Genomic DNA, 19,229 nt, shown 5'->3' on the forward strand with positions numbered 1-19,229 from the left:
ATGCACTGTTACATCCACGTGGCATCCTGTAGTGGTGTACAGACACCCCTGAGGCAAATGACTTACCACACAGCTGAGATGTGAGATAAAACTAGTACTTTTCTTCATGCTAAAGGAACTGCGGTCCAGAGGTGATAGATAACCTGACCAAAGTCATGCAGCAGGGCTGGGATGTGAGCTGCAGGTTCTCACATCGACTCATCTTCAAGAGTTTAGCTGGGAAACATGGAAGCTGCAACTTTCAGAATCTCAGCTAAATAAACCTGAATTTTTAAACTGGGAAAACAGGCCTTACTTTTGCTTTTGGTGGCTATGTTTTGTTGTTTGTTTGTTTGTTTTCTCTCCTCCTTTGCTACATTTTAAAGTGTGCTGGATGTAACAAACTTCCACTTGTCAACCATTTCCTGAAAAGGAAAACTAATTCACAATGGCTTGAGCTTCTCAGGATAGTGAAAAGTTGTAATGGAGACTACTGTGCTCAAAGCAAAGGCTCAAGGCAGCTTTCAGCTAACACTGCTTTAAAACTACCTACCATTTTTTAGTAGCGTGTGCTCTTCTGCTAACCACCTAGAAAAAATACACAGGAGTACAACTGAATACAGAAGGGCTAAGCTACAGATTTATGAAACTGTTGCATTTTAAGCCTCAATTAGGAGTTTTATTTTCTTCTGCTGTCTTACAAAATGTGTTTTCATCTAGTTGGTCAAAGTGGGATTAGTAGGTGTAAAACCCAGACACACCACTGCTTGAGCAGCAGATCGTTCAGCTTCTTTATGGCACAGCTAACAGGGAGCCAGACAGCTGTGAACACAGAAAGCTTCCACAGTCTTTTCTGAGTTTCTGGATGGTGCAGCCCATTTCTCTCACTGCCTCCAGTGCCACTGTAAGCAGCCCAGCCTGTGAAGTCCAGGCAAGCAAACCTGTTTTAAGCCAAGATTTTTATGTTACTATTCCTCTTTCCCAACAGAGTGTGCCCACTGATCCTACAGCTCCCTGCTGCTCTTGGCTGGAAGACTCTCCATCTTTTGGTTGAGGCTTTTTAATGCTTGCTCCAAGATTGTTAGCTTCCTAATAGCAGTCAGCACATTCTGTTTTTGCTAATATTTGAGTCTTGTTTGCTCTGGTAATATCGAGATGGTCCCACCTAGAATATGTGGTTGCTCAAGTTGCATTGGCTAGTGCATTTTTACAAAGCAGCCCACACTCAGCAGGCAGCACAGAAGCTGACCAGCACCTTTTAAAAATCCATGACTTAAAACCTGTAACCACTCAAACTTGAATGCCAAGTCTCCTTTTTCCCAGTCTGTGACCTGTCTTTCCTCATGAGCTACCCGTGGTCAGGAAGAGGTAACTCCAGCGAGTTGCTGTTCTATCCTACTGACTGCTGATGCCAATCTGAAGACTGCGAGTTCTAGGCAGAAATGGCTTGCCTAGAAACCTGACTGTGTAAGATGATCTCTGCTCCACTTTGTCTAATGATATGAGTCACTCTTCAAATTGCCAAAGCATCTTCATCTTGGGCACATTGCAAACAGTAACAAACTAAAGCTCCTGCTGATGTATGGCAATAGAATCATTGAATCCTTAAGAGTTGGAAGAGACCTTTAAAGGTCATCTAGTACAACTCCCCCACAATGAACGGAGATTTGCACAGCTAAATCAGGTTACCCAGGGCATAGGCATCATTACTCCCATTGTGGAGCCAAAGCAGTGATAGGTGGAACAAATTCATAGAATCATAGAATCATTAAGGTTGGGAAAGACCACTAGTATCATCTAGCCCAACCATACATTGATCCAGATCAAGAAAAGAGTCTTCGGCAGAGTTGGTAACAGAAATGACAGCATCTGGTTCTTCATCATATTCTCATACACAACTCATACATTCCCTTCCACTGGGAGACTCTCATCCATGCAGGTCTTATTTTACATAGATTACTGAGAATCTGACATCAGTCAAAAAATCCCTGGTGTCCACTCACAAATTTAGGAGTCATTTATATCTATAGTAATAAAAGCTGTATGCTGTTTATTTAGCAGTGCTGTTCTAATGTGCTGTTTGTTGTTTAGACAGTCTGTATTTCTTCACATTGTAATCATATTAAAAAAGCATTCTTTTCCTGAAATAAAGAGGTAATCATTCACAAGAGGCATAATTATTCCATGTGGTGCAGGCAGGATGCTGCAGAAAGAGCTGTCTTCTTTATGCATAAGAGGCTTTTATTGCAAGTGTTCTACACAGTAATTAAATTCCTTTGAATGAGAAAGCTTGATTGGATATTCTTTGGTTTACAGGGAGGAGTCTGAAAACCAAGGTAGTTATCTCAATTGCTATACAATTTTGACATCTGTTGAAGGCTAGGGAGAAAGGTTCAGAGTGCCAGATTCCCATCTCCCTTCCCTTATGCTAGTGTTATGTTAACTGAACTCTGTTGAATTCAGCTGAATTACACTCTATTTGTATTTGTGTGGGAATAAAACTCAGAAACCCTTGGCAGAAAGCAGAAGGCTACCTGCGTGCACTCTGTGAGGATCCAAATTATCTAAGGGAGAAAAATATAGTGAGAGGAATGTTACAATGCAGTTACAAAGACAAGTGCCCCAAAGTGAGAAAACTTCACATTCATGGCTGTCCTTCCAATGGGATAGTTGCCTTTAATGAGCCCAGCCTTGGTCCAGAACAGGCCAAAGTTTTAAGAGGCAGCAGCAAGCAAAATGAAAAGTCAGATAACCATACAGCAGGAGTCTGTGTTGTGGCTTGACATGTGAGCCAGGATGCTGGTGTGGCACAACTTTTGAGTATTTGAGCTGTCAAACTAAATCACATTTGTTTAACAACAATGATTACATGCAGCTGCAAAGGGATTTTTCAAAAGAAAATATGAAGAATGTAAATTAAAAGGAAAAGACTATTACATACAACCTCAACGTGTATTAGCAATGGGGTTTGGGTCTTGTAGCATAAATTCATCCTTTTACTGAGTGTCGGGAGATGTGTGACACCATACAAGTGATTTCACTCTGCTCGGATGTAGCTGGAGGACTGTACATACAATAAGAACAGTGGCAATTTCAGCAGCTCAGAGAAACATCACAAGGAAAAGGGAGGCACTTTCCTAATTTGTGGACTCCCTGTCTGCCTGATGCTGATGCTTTGTATCACCCAGCTGGAGTGGGAATCTGTAAGGCAGAGATAGCATGTATGTGTAAGGGCTGGATTCCTGAAGCTCCTCATCCTCACGTTGTCCATTAGACCTTTGGCCTTGGTACTGTTCAGGGAGCACATGAGGCAAGTGAGACCTGTGTTTGCCTTCCCACCCAGTGGGAGTGGGAAGTGGTGGGAGAGTATTGCCCTAAACTGAGACAGATGGGTTGCATCAAGCCAAAACTTCCCTGTCATGATTCTACTGACTTCTGAGAGATTGTGCTCCCCTTTATTGTTTATTAATTCTCAGAAGAGATGCCTCCTGGGTGCAGCCTATCCATGCCATCCAGCTGTCTGTACAGAAAGTTTGAAGTGAAGCTAAATGCTGGTTCCATTTTACTGATCCTTTCTTTTCTTGTTGAGCAGAAACAGTCATCCCTGAGGATTACCTGGATCCAGCTAATATGAAGCGGTACAGTGCAGATCCTACTGACTCTGCCTTCAGCTGTGTGGGCTCCGTGTATGCCATGCGGCAGAGTCCTGCAGATGGACATCCTGCTGGAGGCTCCTCTTCCTCCTGTGGCCATCGTCCTGCCCCGATGTCCTCAGGGAGGTCCTCCTCTGCTGGCCTGCGGCACCACGCCTCCAGCCCAACAAGGAATGGGACCTATTCTGAAGGAAACACAAGTGGTAATATCTTCCTACTAGCAATGTGTGTTGCTATGCTGGTGCCATGCTGGGGTTTTAACTCACTGCCAAATTTCCAGGAAAGTTAGCAAGGTGCACTTGCACTGACATGCACTCAGACCACGCGTGCTTCCATTTAGAAGGAGAAATAATAACCTATGTAAACACAAAATCAATCTGTTCATCATTAAGTAAAATGGTGAATGTTTTCTAATGCTGTTATTAATTATGTAAACGTATGCATTATGTATAATCGAGTGGCAATCACAACTGCCATTATCAATTTACAGATATAAATATTAATATATAAGGCGTTCTTCCCCAAGATTGAGACTGCTTACAGGCAGGTTAATTGCATGAGAGCAGCTGTGTACAAAGTACCACAAAGAACAAATTCAAATATTAGAGCCTATCAAACAATTTAGCAAAAGATTTTGCTTCCCAGATGTAAGCCAACCTTATCCCTTGAAATACAAACTGCAGTAAATCTTATTTGAAAAAGACTGCCCAGAAACACATATTTTTAGAAATCACCCGGCTCACTGCTCAAGGCTTTTTTATCCTTTAGGGAAGAAAAGTCACTAGAAGTTTATCTGCAGATCCAAGAGATGCCACAGGAACCACTGCTTTCAATAACCCTTCCACTCCCCTCTCTTGGTATTTTTGTCCAGCTACCCTCCTAGGATTTAAACTCAGAGTTGATCGCTCTGCCCATTAAAGGCACTCTGCTGGTGCCAAGCCCTCTTAAAATGGGACTCGTTGCAAAAGATGGCTTCCCTCCAGGAAAGCTTTCCTGGCAGCTGAGGCAAGAGGAGCAAGTGGGACTACAGGGGCAGCCTGGTGTAGGGCAGAGAAGAGCAGAGGATGGGGTAAATACAGTATCAGGACAGAACTAGCTGAGATGGTGGCAAGCGTGCTTTATAATCCTGGACTGCATTTGCTCCTCTCCAGCTTTGTGCTATATTGTTAGCCACGATTTCTTTCACCCCAGAAAAGACCTGGGTTCATCGAATGGGTTAGGTGAACTTCTGCTAACTTTTTCTTTTATTTGCATTTTTCAATTTATCCATTAACGGCTCTTTATCAGTAGCCATTTGAATAGTGTCTTCACCCCTTACTAATTATTCAAACTTCATTTATGCATTTTTCATCTTGAAGGTAGATTTAACAAAGGAGTTGAATATCTCAGCCATTTTCAAGTCATTAATTTCTTCCCCTTCCTCATTTATTAATGGAATCTACTGTCACTTTTTTCCTCTTGATATATTTGCTGTAGCCTTGCTGGTTCCCTCTAACCCTTTTGTCCAGCATTAGCTCCTTACATTGTCTTTCTGCCCTTGCATTTCCCCTGGAAACTGGAAGGTCTTCTGCAATGAGTCAAGATTTAATAATGTTGTTACTAGTTTGAAAATCTAGTTTTGAAAACTAGATTGAAATGTTGTTGGTTTGAAAATCTTCATCATTCTGGTTATTTCTTCATAATGTACAGGAAAATGTCAGAGCAGCAGAGACTGAAGTTCTGCCTTGCTGTGCATCTTGTCTCCAGCATGAGGCATGCCCCAGGGCAGAGTTGAGTGCAGGCACAGCAGTGCTTCCCCAGCACCTTCTCCACTTTCAGAAATTGGTGGCTGAAGGACTTTGAGCCAGAAGAGGTGGATTCATATCGAGTAACCAGTCATAGGTTTTTCTCCCTTAAATTACCAATGGCTTATTGAATACCTTGCACATTTTCAGCATTAATAATAATAATAATAATAATAATACCATGGTAAAGTTCCTGTGCTTAAAACTGCATTATGTGGAGAAAAGCCTTTGTATAATGGATTTGAATCTATGCAGGAGACTGAAGCTTAAAATCAGGGCTTAATGTTGCTCAGCTGTATTTTTTTCTCTTCTCTGACTATGAATGTCACTGTTATTTTGGCCAGTTCAGCGGTAAGAGCTCCTATAGCTGATAGTTAAGAAGTGAGCATCACCAAAAAAAAAAAAAAAATTGTTAATCTGTTGATAGCACTTATCTATAATTATTAACAATGAGGGTATGCATGTACAGGAATAAGTATATCCATATAGAGATGAGTTTGTCATCAGTGTCTCCAACAGGTGGATTAGCAATTGCCTGTGTTCTAGGTGCTCTGTGCACCTCTGTACATCTGCCCCAGTGATTTGTGCACGTTTGTGCCACCACCATCCCCTTTCTCCTGAACTTCTTCACTGCCCCTGGATCTGCTTTCTTGGAAGCAGAGGAGAGCAGTTGGCTCTTGCCTAGGCCATGATGTTTTCAGTGACTGAGATGTACAACACAGTGACAACCAGGAAGTCAGGGTGCCCACAGATTTATTACAGCAACCCTTCCATCCTTAGAGAAACGGTGCTACTTCCAGGCAGTCTGCTTTCATTTCCTTCTCCATTTGCCATAGTGTCAGTTCTGTAGCACAGCTCTGTACTGCTGGAATTCCCATTGTGGATTTCTACAAAGCGCTGTTTGCTTCTCCTTAAAGGTAGAGAGACTATTTTTTCACAGCTATCCTATTTTTCATGTATTTTTCTCTTTATACTTTAATAGTAATCACAGCCTTTTAAATATGTATCTTCCCACGATTGCTTCAGTGCAGCTACACTGGAGTTTGATTACTGTCTTGGCAAAATCTCTCTCAAAGGTCTTAGGAATCCGTGCTCTCAATATGATGCTTCTGTGTATGCTTTTCCACTTTCTAGGGACAATTTATATGCTGCTGAATCATAAACGGGCGGAGATGAGTAATTGGTGCATACATGCATCCGTTCTAATCCTCCTCAATTTGCTTACTTAAAGACAGGGATGGACAGGGCTCATTAAAAAGAGGAAGAATTTATCTCCAAAACCTCAAGCCAATCCATTTTATTTATAGATATATCAGAAAAATAGCATGCCTTATTTATCAGGGTGGGCAAACATCATGGAAAAAATCATAACTGCAAAACATAGCACATAGTAGAACAAGCTTTTCAAGGGGAATGGATGAGATTAAAACCCAAAGCTCTCATTAATGCGATTGGAAGCATGATGCCTAATTCTCCATGACTATGCTAAAAATTTCCAAACAAACAAACAAACAAAAAAATCTCATTTCAGAAAACCAGTTGGGGCTACTAAGAGATAAATATGCACTTTGCTGTCATCGTCTGCCAAACTGAAGCTCTTAAATCTGGGAAGGAATAGTCAAGGACATCATAAACCATAAACCTTTCCAAGCCTGCTTATATAAAGACAAACAAACCCTTTATCCCAAGTGTGAAGAATTGTGCGTTCAGCCACAACGTAACAGCCTCAGCCTTGCCTGTAGCCTGGGGACTTTATGCAGATTTTATTATCCAATATTAGCAGTTAATTATTACCCCCTGAGGGTCTTTGTTAAAGAGACAGTCCCACTTGTTTTATACATTTTTTTCCTGACAGCATTTCAGGCACAGGGTTCGAAGGTTGTTTTTTGCAGACGAATGCTGCAAGCACTTTGCAGGGGAGCCAGGTTCAGCACCTCCTCCAGGCAATGGCAAGGGAAGAGAAGCTCAGCCCTGGTCCCGCTGCTTCTGTGTGCACAGCTTGCCAGGTTTTGAGGGCACTTTCACAACCTGGAAGGTTCGACACCTGCACTGAGCTTTTCTTTTTCTCCTTCAAAAGAGAGACAAGGAAAGCCCCGGTAAGCATTTGCCACCAGTTTATGGCTGTATCTCCATCAGCAGGGCTGCTCTGGCAGTCGTGGCATCATGTCCCCATGCCACACGGTGGCTGCTGCCTGCTGTCTCAGAAAGCCTCTCCTGCAGAGCCCTCCTCCTGTCCTCACATGCGGTGGGAGGGCTTTTTAAAGAAGTGTTTCCTGTCCCTCTGTACCATTGAGGTCCGGCTACTTCGGCTTACTTTCAGTGGATCTGCTGCTCCTTATTAACTGCTCCAGTATGATCAGAGAAAGCCTTTTAAAATTTCATTCCCACCCCTTTTCCCTGAGGCGAAGAAATCATTTAGGCCTGCAGCAATATTAAAGTTCATCTGTCACTTCCTTTCCACTCTTATCTATCAATGGCCGCAATCCCTTGGGGCTCTGTTTGTTTGCCAAGAACATATTTAGGGAGTCTGTTATTTATCTTTCCTTCTTTCACAGGTTTAACTCCACTTTAGCACTGTATTTTCTCATTGTGGCTCTGCGGCCACTCAGCTGTTGGCTTTCCCTTCCTTCACCCTCCTTCCAGGGAAAGCCTGAAGTGGGCTCAGAAAAAAGCCTGAGGGGCAAGAACTCAGCCACTGGCTCCTTTGTACCAGCACTGTCTCTCCATTGGCTTTGTTGAGTGTTGGGTGCTGATCTCCTACTTCCAGCCATCCCTGCAATGGTCTCAGCTGGGATGCCCCAAGAGCCTTCCCCTGCAGGGAGCCCCTTCCTCATCCTCTCCAGTACCAACGCAGGCAGGAGGGGGAGTGCTTCCCTTTGATTACCTGAATTTCCATATCTCATTCCATTAATTTGACAATTTTTTTTGCCACCTGTCAAAAACAGGAAATTGGATTTGACCTAGATTACGATCTCTAAAAATAATTATTGGTCCCGAGCACTCCCATCTCTTTGTAATCTGAGTATTCATTATCATCTTGATTAATTCTGATGACAGGATGGCATAGGATACCCAAGAGACATGAGACTTCCTCATTTATCTAATTCTTAGGTTAAATGTGAATACCTTCAGATAAGAAAAAATGTATAGTACTTGCCCTGCTGCCATCAAACACTTTCGTGCTTAATATAATCTTTTAGCAAAGTGATGCTATTGAAACAGAGAACTCGTGCCTTTGTGTAGGCATGATATGATTTTTTTTTTTCAGAAATAAAGAAATTGCACTTACATGGGTAAATTACAAAGTTAAAAAGTCAGAATAAATTAGGAAACAAAATACATTTTAAAAGATATGGAAAAACAGATTGCTTCCAACCTCACCAGCTATGAACTGCTTTTGAGATGTCTGTCTGCAAACTGATGGTATCCCAGTTTTACTGACAGCATTTAAAAGTAGCCACTTACATGCAAGGAAAATATCACAATTCATGAAAAAGCAGCAGAGAATATAGGACATGAACCTAGGAATATATATAGACTTAAAATAGAGTTAATATCTATGCATAGTTTTTGTTTCTACGTAGTTATATTATACTGCAGATAGGGGTTTGACAGGATTACCTTCACTTGCTGGAGGGTGGAAGAGTTCTGGCCATGTGGACTCTTTAGAAAGGTCATTTATATATTTCTCTAAAAAATTAGATTTATGCTATTGATTGCTAGACTGCAGAGCACTGAGTAGAATTCACCCTGTCATTTCAACCTTTTCTCCTCACCCTACTTCCTTATATTAGCAATATGCCTGCAAAGGCCCCCAGCTGCTCCCAGGGGCTTGCTACTTCCGTTTACCCTTTCCTGGCATTTCTGGAAGCAATGCATTTCTGGAAGAAGGGCATTTCTGGGCAGCAGTCACTTGGGCCCAGGGCTGCTCTCCTTTCACCTGGTGTGAACCCCAGGCAAAGCTGTCTCAGGTTTCTTTGCAGTCATGCAAATTAAAGGGGAAAAAATGTGATCCTTGGTAGAGGCACAACGTGTTCCCTGACCACACTATTGCTGTGGCATTGAAACTTGTGCAACCTTTCAGGCACTGAGTAGCCTTTCAGTCCCCTCTCTATTTTTCCCCTTGCCCTTGGTTCGTGGTGCCCACACTCAGCTTGTGCTACTGGCATGTCAGACTGCAGCAGCCTCATGCAGGTGCTGGCTCCTCCAGCTCCCAGGCAAGTCGTGGTTCTCTCACTCGTCCCTGACAAACTTGCTCAATATTACTGATGATCCAGGGGCTGGCTGAAATTGCCCCATACGTTTTGCACTCTTCATCTTCATCTCTTCATGCCAAAGAGTCCAGATGGTGTCTGTACCACTGTGTATTGCATTTATTCTGTGAGCAGAGCCCAGGGTCGCATGAGTCCATATGAACACAAATCCTCGCTGTCTAATTAAGAGGACCTGCGGCTATTCCTTGTCCTTTATATCCAGAACAGTGACTTAGCAAATGAGAGTGTAATTATCATGATATTTACATCACATCCCATTATGAAGCCCATCGACCACATTCACACATTCATAGCATTGCTGCTTACTACAGTTCATCCTTTATAACTGCAAAATATACCTCATTACATTATACTGTGGGATGAGGATGCGGCAAGAAAAAAGGACCAATATGCACATAAAGCTGTTATTGTGCATATATGGGCAGACCCCCACTCACATAAATCAGCACGGCTCCATTGAAGTCATCAGAACAAGAATTTACATAAGCCACCAGCCCAGCCCACTGCATTTGCTCATATGCATTATCATGTTTTGAGCCACATGTGGTATTCTCATATATTTTATCCATTGTTATGAACTCAGAATTTCTCTGGAGGGATCAGCTCTTCTCTCCCCAGCAGCTTGAAGCCATTCTGGTTCCCCTCCTTGCTACCTGGGGCCTCTTCAGGCTCCAGTTTAGCTATCCATGGTCTCCCTCAGTTTGCACTCTTCTGCTTCCCTTTCTGTCTCCTGCAGTGCCTGCTTGCTTACCACCTGCACCTCTCATTGAAAATTGAACCCTAGCAGAAACTGATGAGCAAGTCTTGGCAAGTAACATCTCATCCATTTCCTTGCTATTGCCTGTGAATATAAAGTTTGCATTGTGTGGACACAAAAACAGTAAACGGATTTCCTGTAAGCTAGCATAACACAGTACTTGGGATAGTAAGGGTATATGTATGTGTGCAAATTTTACACATCTAAGGCTAAGATTTATAATTCTGCAGAGACTAAGGATGAAAACATAAATGCACTTTCATTCCGATATGCCTTTATTCACTTGATTTAAAGCTACAGCAAGTCAAAGTGACCTTAAATCATCCAGGGCTTACACCATTAAAAAGTCACATGTGCAGTGTTCATCTCCATGTATTTTAGTAGGTCTCCAAAAAGGCATTCACTGGGGACCCTCCGCTTCACTTGAGCCTAAGATTAGCAGAACATTCATAGGAACCCACCTCTAAGCTTCAAGAAAAGACTGAATGTCTGGATGCAAAGAAATAAAGTATTTGCTATATCCTGATTTTATCTCCTAGCCTTTGCATTTAATGGCAAGCTCCTTTGTTTCATGCCTCCAGGTGGGAGGGTGGTGTCTTCTGGAGTCGAGATCTCCACCGCTTGCAGATCAGACAGCAGGGGCAGCTCAGTTTAAGAGGCTGGCAGCTGGCACATTGTTCCTTCCCCAGCAGGAACCTGAGGGTTTCATGTTTTTTAACACAATTCACCAGCTGGGATTGTATCTCCTGGTAAGCAGTTGGATTCAAAACTGCCAAGTCCCTTCTCTCTCACCCCATCAGCTCAGGCTGATACACACAGAAGAACATCCAACAATGTGAGGTTGCTGCACTGCTGCATGCCCACAATCCAAGGAAATCACTGCGTGCTTTTTTAATGTGCTGCTGTGGGCTTTTTTGTATCAATAGCCTCAAGTCCTTCACCAGAACGACAAGACGTGGCTCGGCCATCAAGCAAGAATCCTTTGACCTGGACCGTGGACGATGTGATTTGGTTTGTGAAGGATGCAGACCCTCATGCTTTAGGTCCCCACGTGGAGCTCTTCAGAAAACACGTATGTAAAGGCTGCTCTTAGTGCTTCTAGGGGATTTAAGTCACCTGCAAGAGAGACAGCCAGCATATACTCTGTCTGTATACGGAGTGCCTGTGCTCAGACGGTTTGAGCAAGGGGCCCTGCAAGAGGTTTACATCAGGCAGGGGGGCTAGGCTGAAGAAACATTCACTTATCCCTCAATAGTAAAACCCTAACAACATCTTTAGGAAATGCTCATTATTTGTTCTCACTATGCCAGCATAAATTGTTATGCTAAACCTAAGAGAAATCACACAGGATTTGGTGTTTATTTTTCACTGTCAGATTGGCAAAAAAACCTTGCTTCAAAGACTTTTTTTTTCCAGGATATCTGTGATTCTTCTCCAAAGAGCTTTTTTTTTTAATATATATATATCTGTGAACATTTAGCAGCAGAAGCCTGAAACAGTCAAATTTGTGGACTTTTAGTATTATGTAACTACATAACCAAATTTAAAGGACCTGCTGACTTACTAGGGAATATGATAATTGCCTTCATTAGGCCATTTCTAGTGATAGAAATCCTAATTAGTAGACTGTAAACACATATCTGATCAGGACTTTCTTGTTTTTGCTGGAGCTGGTAGCACCACATGTAAGTACATCTTCAGACTCATCCACCCTTCCTTGACCAATTCAGAGCACGAGCCTCAATGGATGCTTACCACAGTCAGGGACTGAGGCCATCTGACATCTGCAGGCAGGGCGATGGGATGAGAACAGAGCAGGCGCAGCCATGCTAGGATCAAACCTTTGATTGCAGGCCAGGTGCTAGCTTTCTTTCCCTGCCTTCTGCAGAGGAGTCAGATGGCCCACATTGGCCAAGTAGGTATCAGGAAGATAAATGAGGTACATGTAGACTTAAAGAAACTTGCTTTGACATGAATTTTTGAGACTTGTAGAAGGAGCTGTGCACCAGTTGAGGGAATTGCCCTGGTCTGTGAAGTGCACACTTGCAGGTACACTCCCAGGAAGAATATTTAATCTTGGCTCACTGGGCCTGCTGCTCTGAAACATGCCATGCTACAATACTGTCACTGCTCTGTGACTGAAGAGACCAAGCTAAATTGCCACTGAAGACTGTTTCTGTCAGCCTTTGTCAAGCACCCAGCACCTATGGGCTCTATTCATAATTGGTTTCCTTGTAAAATATGCAGTAGGTTTGAGAACCTGGGCAAGATTACCACACAACTCAATTCAATTACACCTTGGAGTTATATATGCCCCTGCCATTTTTCAGCCTTCAAATCTCATCTGGATTAGCACGGAGACCCCAGGGGTGAGAGACAAGTGATTAGTCCATTAACCTTAGCCATATCTTCCTGTATATTCAATCTTTGTATGAAGCAGGTGCATAATTTACTTAGAAGCACTTACTGTCATTGACAAAGCCCAGTTATCACCTGGAATTGTTGCTTTGGCAGTCAGCTCATCTGAGCCATGACACTGGGAGGGAGAAGGTGGTGGGGCCACGAGGAGGGGAAGGGTAGGGAGGTATCCTGCATATGGACAGAACTCTTTCCCATTGCTATATTGGCCCATGTGAGTGCTGACCACAGTGCCCAGAGCCATTCTCCTGGTTGTAGGGAGGTGTAGCCTGCACCGGCCACAGCTTCAACACACGTCACAGGGTGTCCGTGGCTCTCGCACTGCTCTCCTCACCAGAAGCAGAAGCTTGAATCAACCACCAGGTGCAATTCTTGTCCTGAAGGTGCAGGACTTGATCAGGATCTACTCAGCACACGTGCAAGAAGCTGGCAGGAGCTCAGCAGCACCAACTCTTGCAGTTGGAAGCTGTATGTTCATATTCATTGTATCATTATCTTGCAGCTCATACATTTGCTGTCCTCATCCCTGGCAGAAAAACAGCAGCACTTTAACTTGCAGTGGGCCAGATCTCAACCACTTTAACTTGCAGTAGGCCAGATCTCAACTAATGTGTGTGAAACAAGCTAATTGCATTGAATTTAACAGCTCCAGATCTGATTCAAGATCTTCTACTGCAAACTGGGGAGCTGTGCTGTAGAATCCCACATTTTTTTAATTTTTTTTTTTTTAAAAGGGATGACAATAATACTGGAGAGAAGCCAAGTCAACAATCCGTATAGGGATTTGGCTAATATGGGGGTATTTTGGATTGATTGGATATGAATTCTCCCTCTGGCATACTCTAGTCACAGAGTTTAATTTTGACCTCTATCCCATCATAATTTGAACTCAACATTTAGAAACAGTTACATTCACACCAAATACCTTGACAGCGTTTTTACCCAATGGCATCACAGCTCTAGGAGTACGGTTTTCTTTCTTAAGCAAATATTAATTTAAATATGATACTTAATCTTCATTTCCTTAGCTTCTTTAAAATAATGGGAAGGAGAGGAGGAGAGCAAAGACAGTTTTTGTAATGGATGGAGTGGGGGTTGCAGAATGAAGAGCATCAATTGATTGAGTTAATCAGAAAGTGACCTTAACTGCTCATCAGCTAAATCACCTGCTGAATGGAATAATAATGATCAGGGCAAATTAGGATCCATAGTATTGCTTAATTAGTAGGTAATGGATCACAGAGGAAAAAAGCACCGTGAAAACCATCAAATACAATACATACAGCATTAGTGCTCCTGTGTGGATGCCTGTATTTATGCACTCATATTCATCAGTTATGCTTTAGCTCTCCAAGTAACAAAGTGAGGTGAAGACCAAGAGGAGAGTTGTTATTTTTAAGCAGATTTCCTAATACAGTTGGGGAAAAAAAACCAAACAGGCAAGCTCAGGAATAGAAGTAGGGCATTGTATTTGGAAGCTTCTGTGCTCTTCAGTCATAGGAGAACCCACAGTGAAACAGCATCCACTTCATTGTACACCAGTGCTATTTGGTATTTAATACAGCATTTTGTAGTTACAGAAGGTTTTTCAAGCCAAAAGTCTGGTATAAACAGATAAACTTGGTGACAATTTCCACCAGTTACGTGGGAGTTAAATTAAGTTCATATAAATATTATCAATAAATCAAATGAATTATGGTACTACTCCTTTCAATTTAAGAAATTAATTGCACGTATCACTGGGTGTAAGTGTACTGAGGACACATGAAATATGCAGATAGCCAGGAACAAAGCTGGACCTGAGATTCAGAGGCGTGCTATTAGCAGTTCATGAGGCCACATACCTCCGTCCCTCCATCACTCACTCCTTTTAAGATCAACTGGCTTTCTCAGAACTGGGCTTAGAACAAGTCTGATGTTTAAAAAAAAATCCTCATGATTTTACTGTCACAGAATCAAAAACACTGACAAACCTTACAGTTCCTTGAAGAATAAGTAGAAATATTTGATTAAAGGCTTCTTTAGAGTTTCCTTTTATCTTACTTCAGCTTTCAATTTCTTAATGAAATTTCAAAATTCATGACATTTCCATCTAGGATGTGCTATTTCTTGGGTAATGTGTCAGGACACAGTACTGCCATCTTGCTTTTGTGGTGCTAGAAGCAGGGGGTTTACGTATTTTTATTCTCTTTCTCTCTTCTGAAATCAGGAGATTGATGGCAATGCTTTGTTGCTGCTGAAAAGTGACATGATCATGAAATACCTGGGGCTGAAACTGGGACCTGCGCTGAAACTGTGCTACCACATCGATAAGCTCAAGCAAGCCAAGTTCTAACAGCTCCCTGGACAACAGCAGAACCTAAGTCTAGACAGAAAACTATAGGTAACATGCTGCCTTACAGAAATGCATTCTTTTGAAGATTGTTTTTCCCTCTTTAACAAAGACTTTGTCTTTTTTAACATTTGTGCATCTTCACGATTTTTTTTAGTCCAATGGCAGCTTTCAGGCTGCTTTGTGTTAATAATTTGCCAAAAAGTGTATAATTACAGTAATTATTTTGTACCATTAATATTATTATGATTATAGTTAAGTCCTATTTTTGTAATCAGAAGGGGGAAATCAAAAGCAAACAGTGACTGCTGGCAGAAGGACCATTGGCTGCCTGCCAGGAAGGGATGGGGTGGGACACAGTGCTGCCTGGGCTGCCATGTTCAGAGTGCTTGGGGGGAATGTGTGCCCTTTGGCCAGCCAACATTGGACAGGAACCACCCTGTGTCTTGCACTAACATCTGGAAAAGTTGAATTCTTCAGTTTGAAAAAAGAAAAAAAAAAGAAAATAAGAAAATAAGTAGAAGGAAAATTAAAAGAGAAAAAGAAGTTGTTTTTTTTAAGAAATAAAAAGAGGGAAAAGGTTTTTATTGCAGCTCAAGTACCTTTTCCCACTAGAGGGAGCAGCCCTAATAGACTTGAGGCTGAAGCTGCGATGACACGGTGCTTTCCATCTGATGAGCTCTGACCATCTGACTCTACTAGCCAGCACATCTCTAAATACCCAGGAGGAATGGCAGGTTCCCAGCAGGACGAGCCGTCACCAGTTACAGTTAATTATTTCAAGACAAGTCCCAATGCAGAAAGCGTTTCTGACAGGATGTTTCCCGTTAAGCTGAAGAGGGGGTGGATGGCTCCCACGGTGTCTGGCATGCTCAGCCATCATCTCCCCACCTTTTCGCCTGACATATGGTTCGCAGCACTCAAAGAAAAGAAAAACAACCCACAGTTTCTGGGTTTATTCTTGTTTGGCAGGTGGGAATGTTCCCCATGAGGAGGGCACACTGCTGTGCACTGTGGCAATGGTAAGGGCCAAGGTGGGTGCTGTAGGGCCACTGCCTGGTTGCACTGCTGCAGAGGACGATGCACACTTGCTTGTGTGCATATGTGCATGTTTTCAAGTAGACTTAAAGTAATGCTCCCTGGCCTCTTACACAAAGATGAGAGGTGCTCATTGTTGCTACGCCAGGAGAAAGGCAGGTCAAAGGGTGAGGAAGTGATTTGTGAAGGAGGTGTGCCCTCATCTTTGTCCTTCACAAATGGAGGATTATGAAGGGACACATCCATACAGTTTTAAACACTTGGTGCATGATGAGGAGTGGTAGCAAATGTTTGTTGATCATGCAGGTTGTTTTGAAGCTCACCTCAACAGAATTAGGTAACAGAGCCCTGATAATAAGCAAGATATAAGCATCCATTGCAGCTTCTGCATATAGCAGAATATTATGAAAAAATACCTCATGGAATGAAATTCATTTGAGTGCATGTTGCTAGAATATAACTCATATGGAAAGGTACCACTTCAAGATCTAATCCTGAAAATCCTTGATTCAACCTGGCCTTGTGTGCCTCCAGGGATGGAACACCCAGAGCTTCTCAGGGCAGCTGTGCCAGCACCTCACCACCCTCTGAGTAAAGAATTTCCTCCTAACAGCTAAGCTAAACTGGCCCTCTTTCAGTTCAAAGTCATTCCCCCTTGTCCTATCACTATTAGACCATCCATGGATTGACTAATGACATCCCACAAGACTTTCAGTGAAATCCTGGGAACTATCCCCAGATTAACAAAGTAGTCCACATATGTTTGCATAGTTGGATCTTGACATGACTGGATGGCTTTCTGCAGATCTTGTCTCCATGTTAAAGCATTTATAAAATGAATAGCTGAAGTAAAGATGTTAAATGAAAAGTCACATGCTACCTAGGGACACAACGTACTGAACCCTACACAGGCTGATTCTTAGAACATGTATTTTCATTGTATTTTCCTAGAGATTCTGTAAACTCACTTTTTGTTCGGAGAGTGGAAAAAAAAGATTCAGTGCTACAGAATTCCCTGAAAAAGAATCATTTCCTTTCAGCTCTACATCTCACCCTTTTCTTCCATCTCCATCCTGCAGAGATTGCAGCTGAGAAGACTGATAACACCACAGCAGCGGCAACAATGTTCATACATTTAACATGCTGGAATAGTTTTCATATATGTATCTAATGTATACAGTCAATGGTGCTATCTCATTTGATATGGAACTTTTGGGCATGGCAGGCTGTTCCAGCCATGATATTTAATGTGCCACCTTTTACCGAGGAGACATTTAGTGACTTGGTTTTACATGAAAGTAAAGCTTACAGAAGAAACTCCATGCTACATGTTTGGTTTTTTGTGTTTTTGTATTTTTTCCCCTCCCTCACCAAAAGGCAATCATTACTGCAGTTATAACTAGTTCTTCCTCTCCTAAGTCTTGTCAGGGTGGTGGTTAAGACACTGTGCTGTGTGGAGCGTGTCAGGCCAGGAGCAAGCCATGAAGAGTCACCTGCCTGGGTGTAACACTATAAAGTGATGGAAAACACAGCAATGACAGCAGGGTAGCAGAGTCCCAGACCACAGCAAGTAAAGACAAGCCTAAGTGCAGCAGCTGTAGACACAGAAACAAAAGGGGGAAAAAAAAAAAAAAAAAGCTGCTTACCTTTTGGAGGCCTCAGGTAGGCAGCAATCTCCAGTAAGAAATCCTCATCTCCATTGCCAACCCTTAAATGAGGTCTAGGAGGGGGTATATCCTGGCTCCACCCCTTCCCATCACTCAGGTACATTGCATGCACCTGAGCTCATTTGGGTTGGTCCTACCTTCCACCAGGTGCTCAATCAGTGTTTCAGGCTGTGACTTAGCATTTCTGCTACACTATGTTAGCTGTTGTTCATGTACTGCTGGTATAAATGGCTTAGTTTGCTATTCTGTTCACAGCTCTCACTTCAGACTGCATCCAACCACTTGCATTTCTTAACTCTTCCAAACAGGTGGGTGGATGTGTTTGTCCTTTGTGTGCAATGCATCTGCCTGTTCTCTGCTTTTAAATGCAGCTGCACTGGAAGGCACTTGGCTTGCTTTAGGTAGTTTCAATAGTTCACGACCCTTTGCTTTAAGAAAAACAAAAAAGCAGGCAAAGCCTGAATGTATGGGGAGAGCTCTTCCATTGCTGAAGTGCCAGCTGCAAAGCATGAGAAGTAGCAGAACTGGTGGCTGCAGAGCAGCTTCTCCCATTGCTCTCACACTGACTCACTGTCACGGCCCTATCTCCCACCCTGACAAATGCCCCCCTCCCAGTCCTAACTGGGTTTCCAGAAGTGCCCAAGGGAATGCTTCCACTGCTCTGAGTGCACTGTCTTACTGGAGGAGCACAGTGCCCTTTGCAGCGCTAGCAGCACAGGCCACTGTGATTAATGCAGCCAGGCACCCTTGAGACGGGCTGCAAAACATCACTCTGGGTTGTTACTGCCCTGAAACAAATTGCTCAATTTCTACAGCTTGTCAGCAGTCTGACAAGAGTCACACATCTTTCTTTCTTAAGAAAAAGTGTGTTGGTTCATTCCTACTCAGATTTGGTCTCCACTTCCCCCTGATCCTCCCTTCGTAGCTGGCATTACGGGACTGCTGTGCTCGCTTGTGTTGCATCCGTACCAGCAGGCTTGGGGTTGCTAAGAAAATAGTTCACCATAAGCACTTTGGGGGCAAAAATCTTGGGAAATCGCAGGTCAGCAAAAGCCTCTCTCTCCTTCCAACATTCTCTGTGTGCAGAGCCTTAGCATGACAGCTGCAGAGCAGGTCATAGAATCATTAAGATTGGGAAAGACCTCTAAGATCATCCAGTGAAACTATCAGCCCATCCACACCACACTTGCTAACCACATCCCTCCGTGCTGTATCTACCCATTTCCTGAACGTCTCCAGAGACGATGACTCCACCTGTTCCAATGCACTGCTGCCCATAACTGTTTGGATGGAGTCGTGTGGGTTTTCTTCTCTCACCAAGAAATGG

At 42.9% G+C, this 19,229-nt stretch overlaps 1 protein-coding gene across 2 annotated transcripts in view; it reads left to right on the top strand.

Annotated features, from left to right (window-relative positions):
- SCML4 (Scm polycomb group protein like 4) overlaps window positions 1-17,864 on the top strand; it is a 56,727-nt gene extending 38,863 nt beyond the window's left edge. For both annotated transcript variants that reach the window (XM_031610939.2, XM_090135915.1), the window contains exons 7-9: window positions 3,572-3,835; window positions 11,374-11,519; window positions 15,075-17,864. In XM_031610939.2, the coding sequence (XP_031466799.2) occupies window positions 3,572-3,835; window positions 11,374-11,519; window positions 15,075-15,200 (536 nt within the window). In that variant the 3' untranslated portion in view covers window positions 15,201-17,864. The remainder of the gene's footprint in view (window positions 1-3,571; window positions 3,836-11,373; window positions 11,520-15,074) is intronic.
- The last annotated feature ends 1,365 nt before the right edge of the window (window positions 17,865-19,229 follow it).

The sequence above is a fragment of the Phasianus colchicus genome, chromosome 2 (genome assembly GCF_987193195.1).
Source record: "Phasianus colchicus chromosome 2, bPhaCol1.hap1.1, whole genome shotgun sequence".
Taxonomy (NCBI): Eukaryota; Metazoa; Chordata; class Aves; order Galliformes; family Phasianidae; genus Phasianus; species Phasianus colchicus.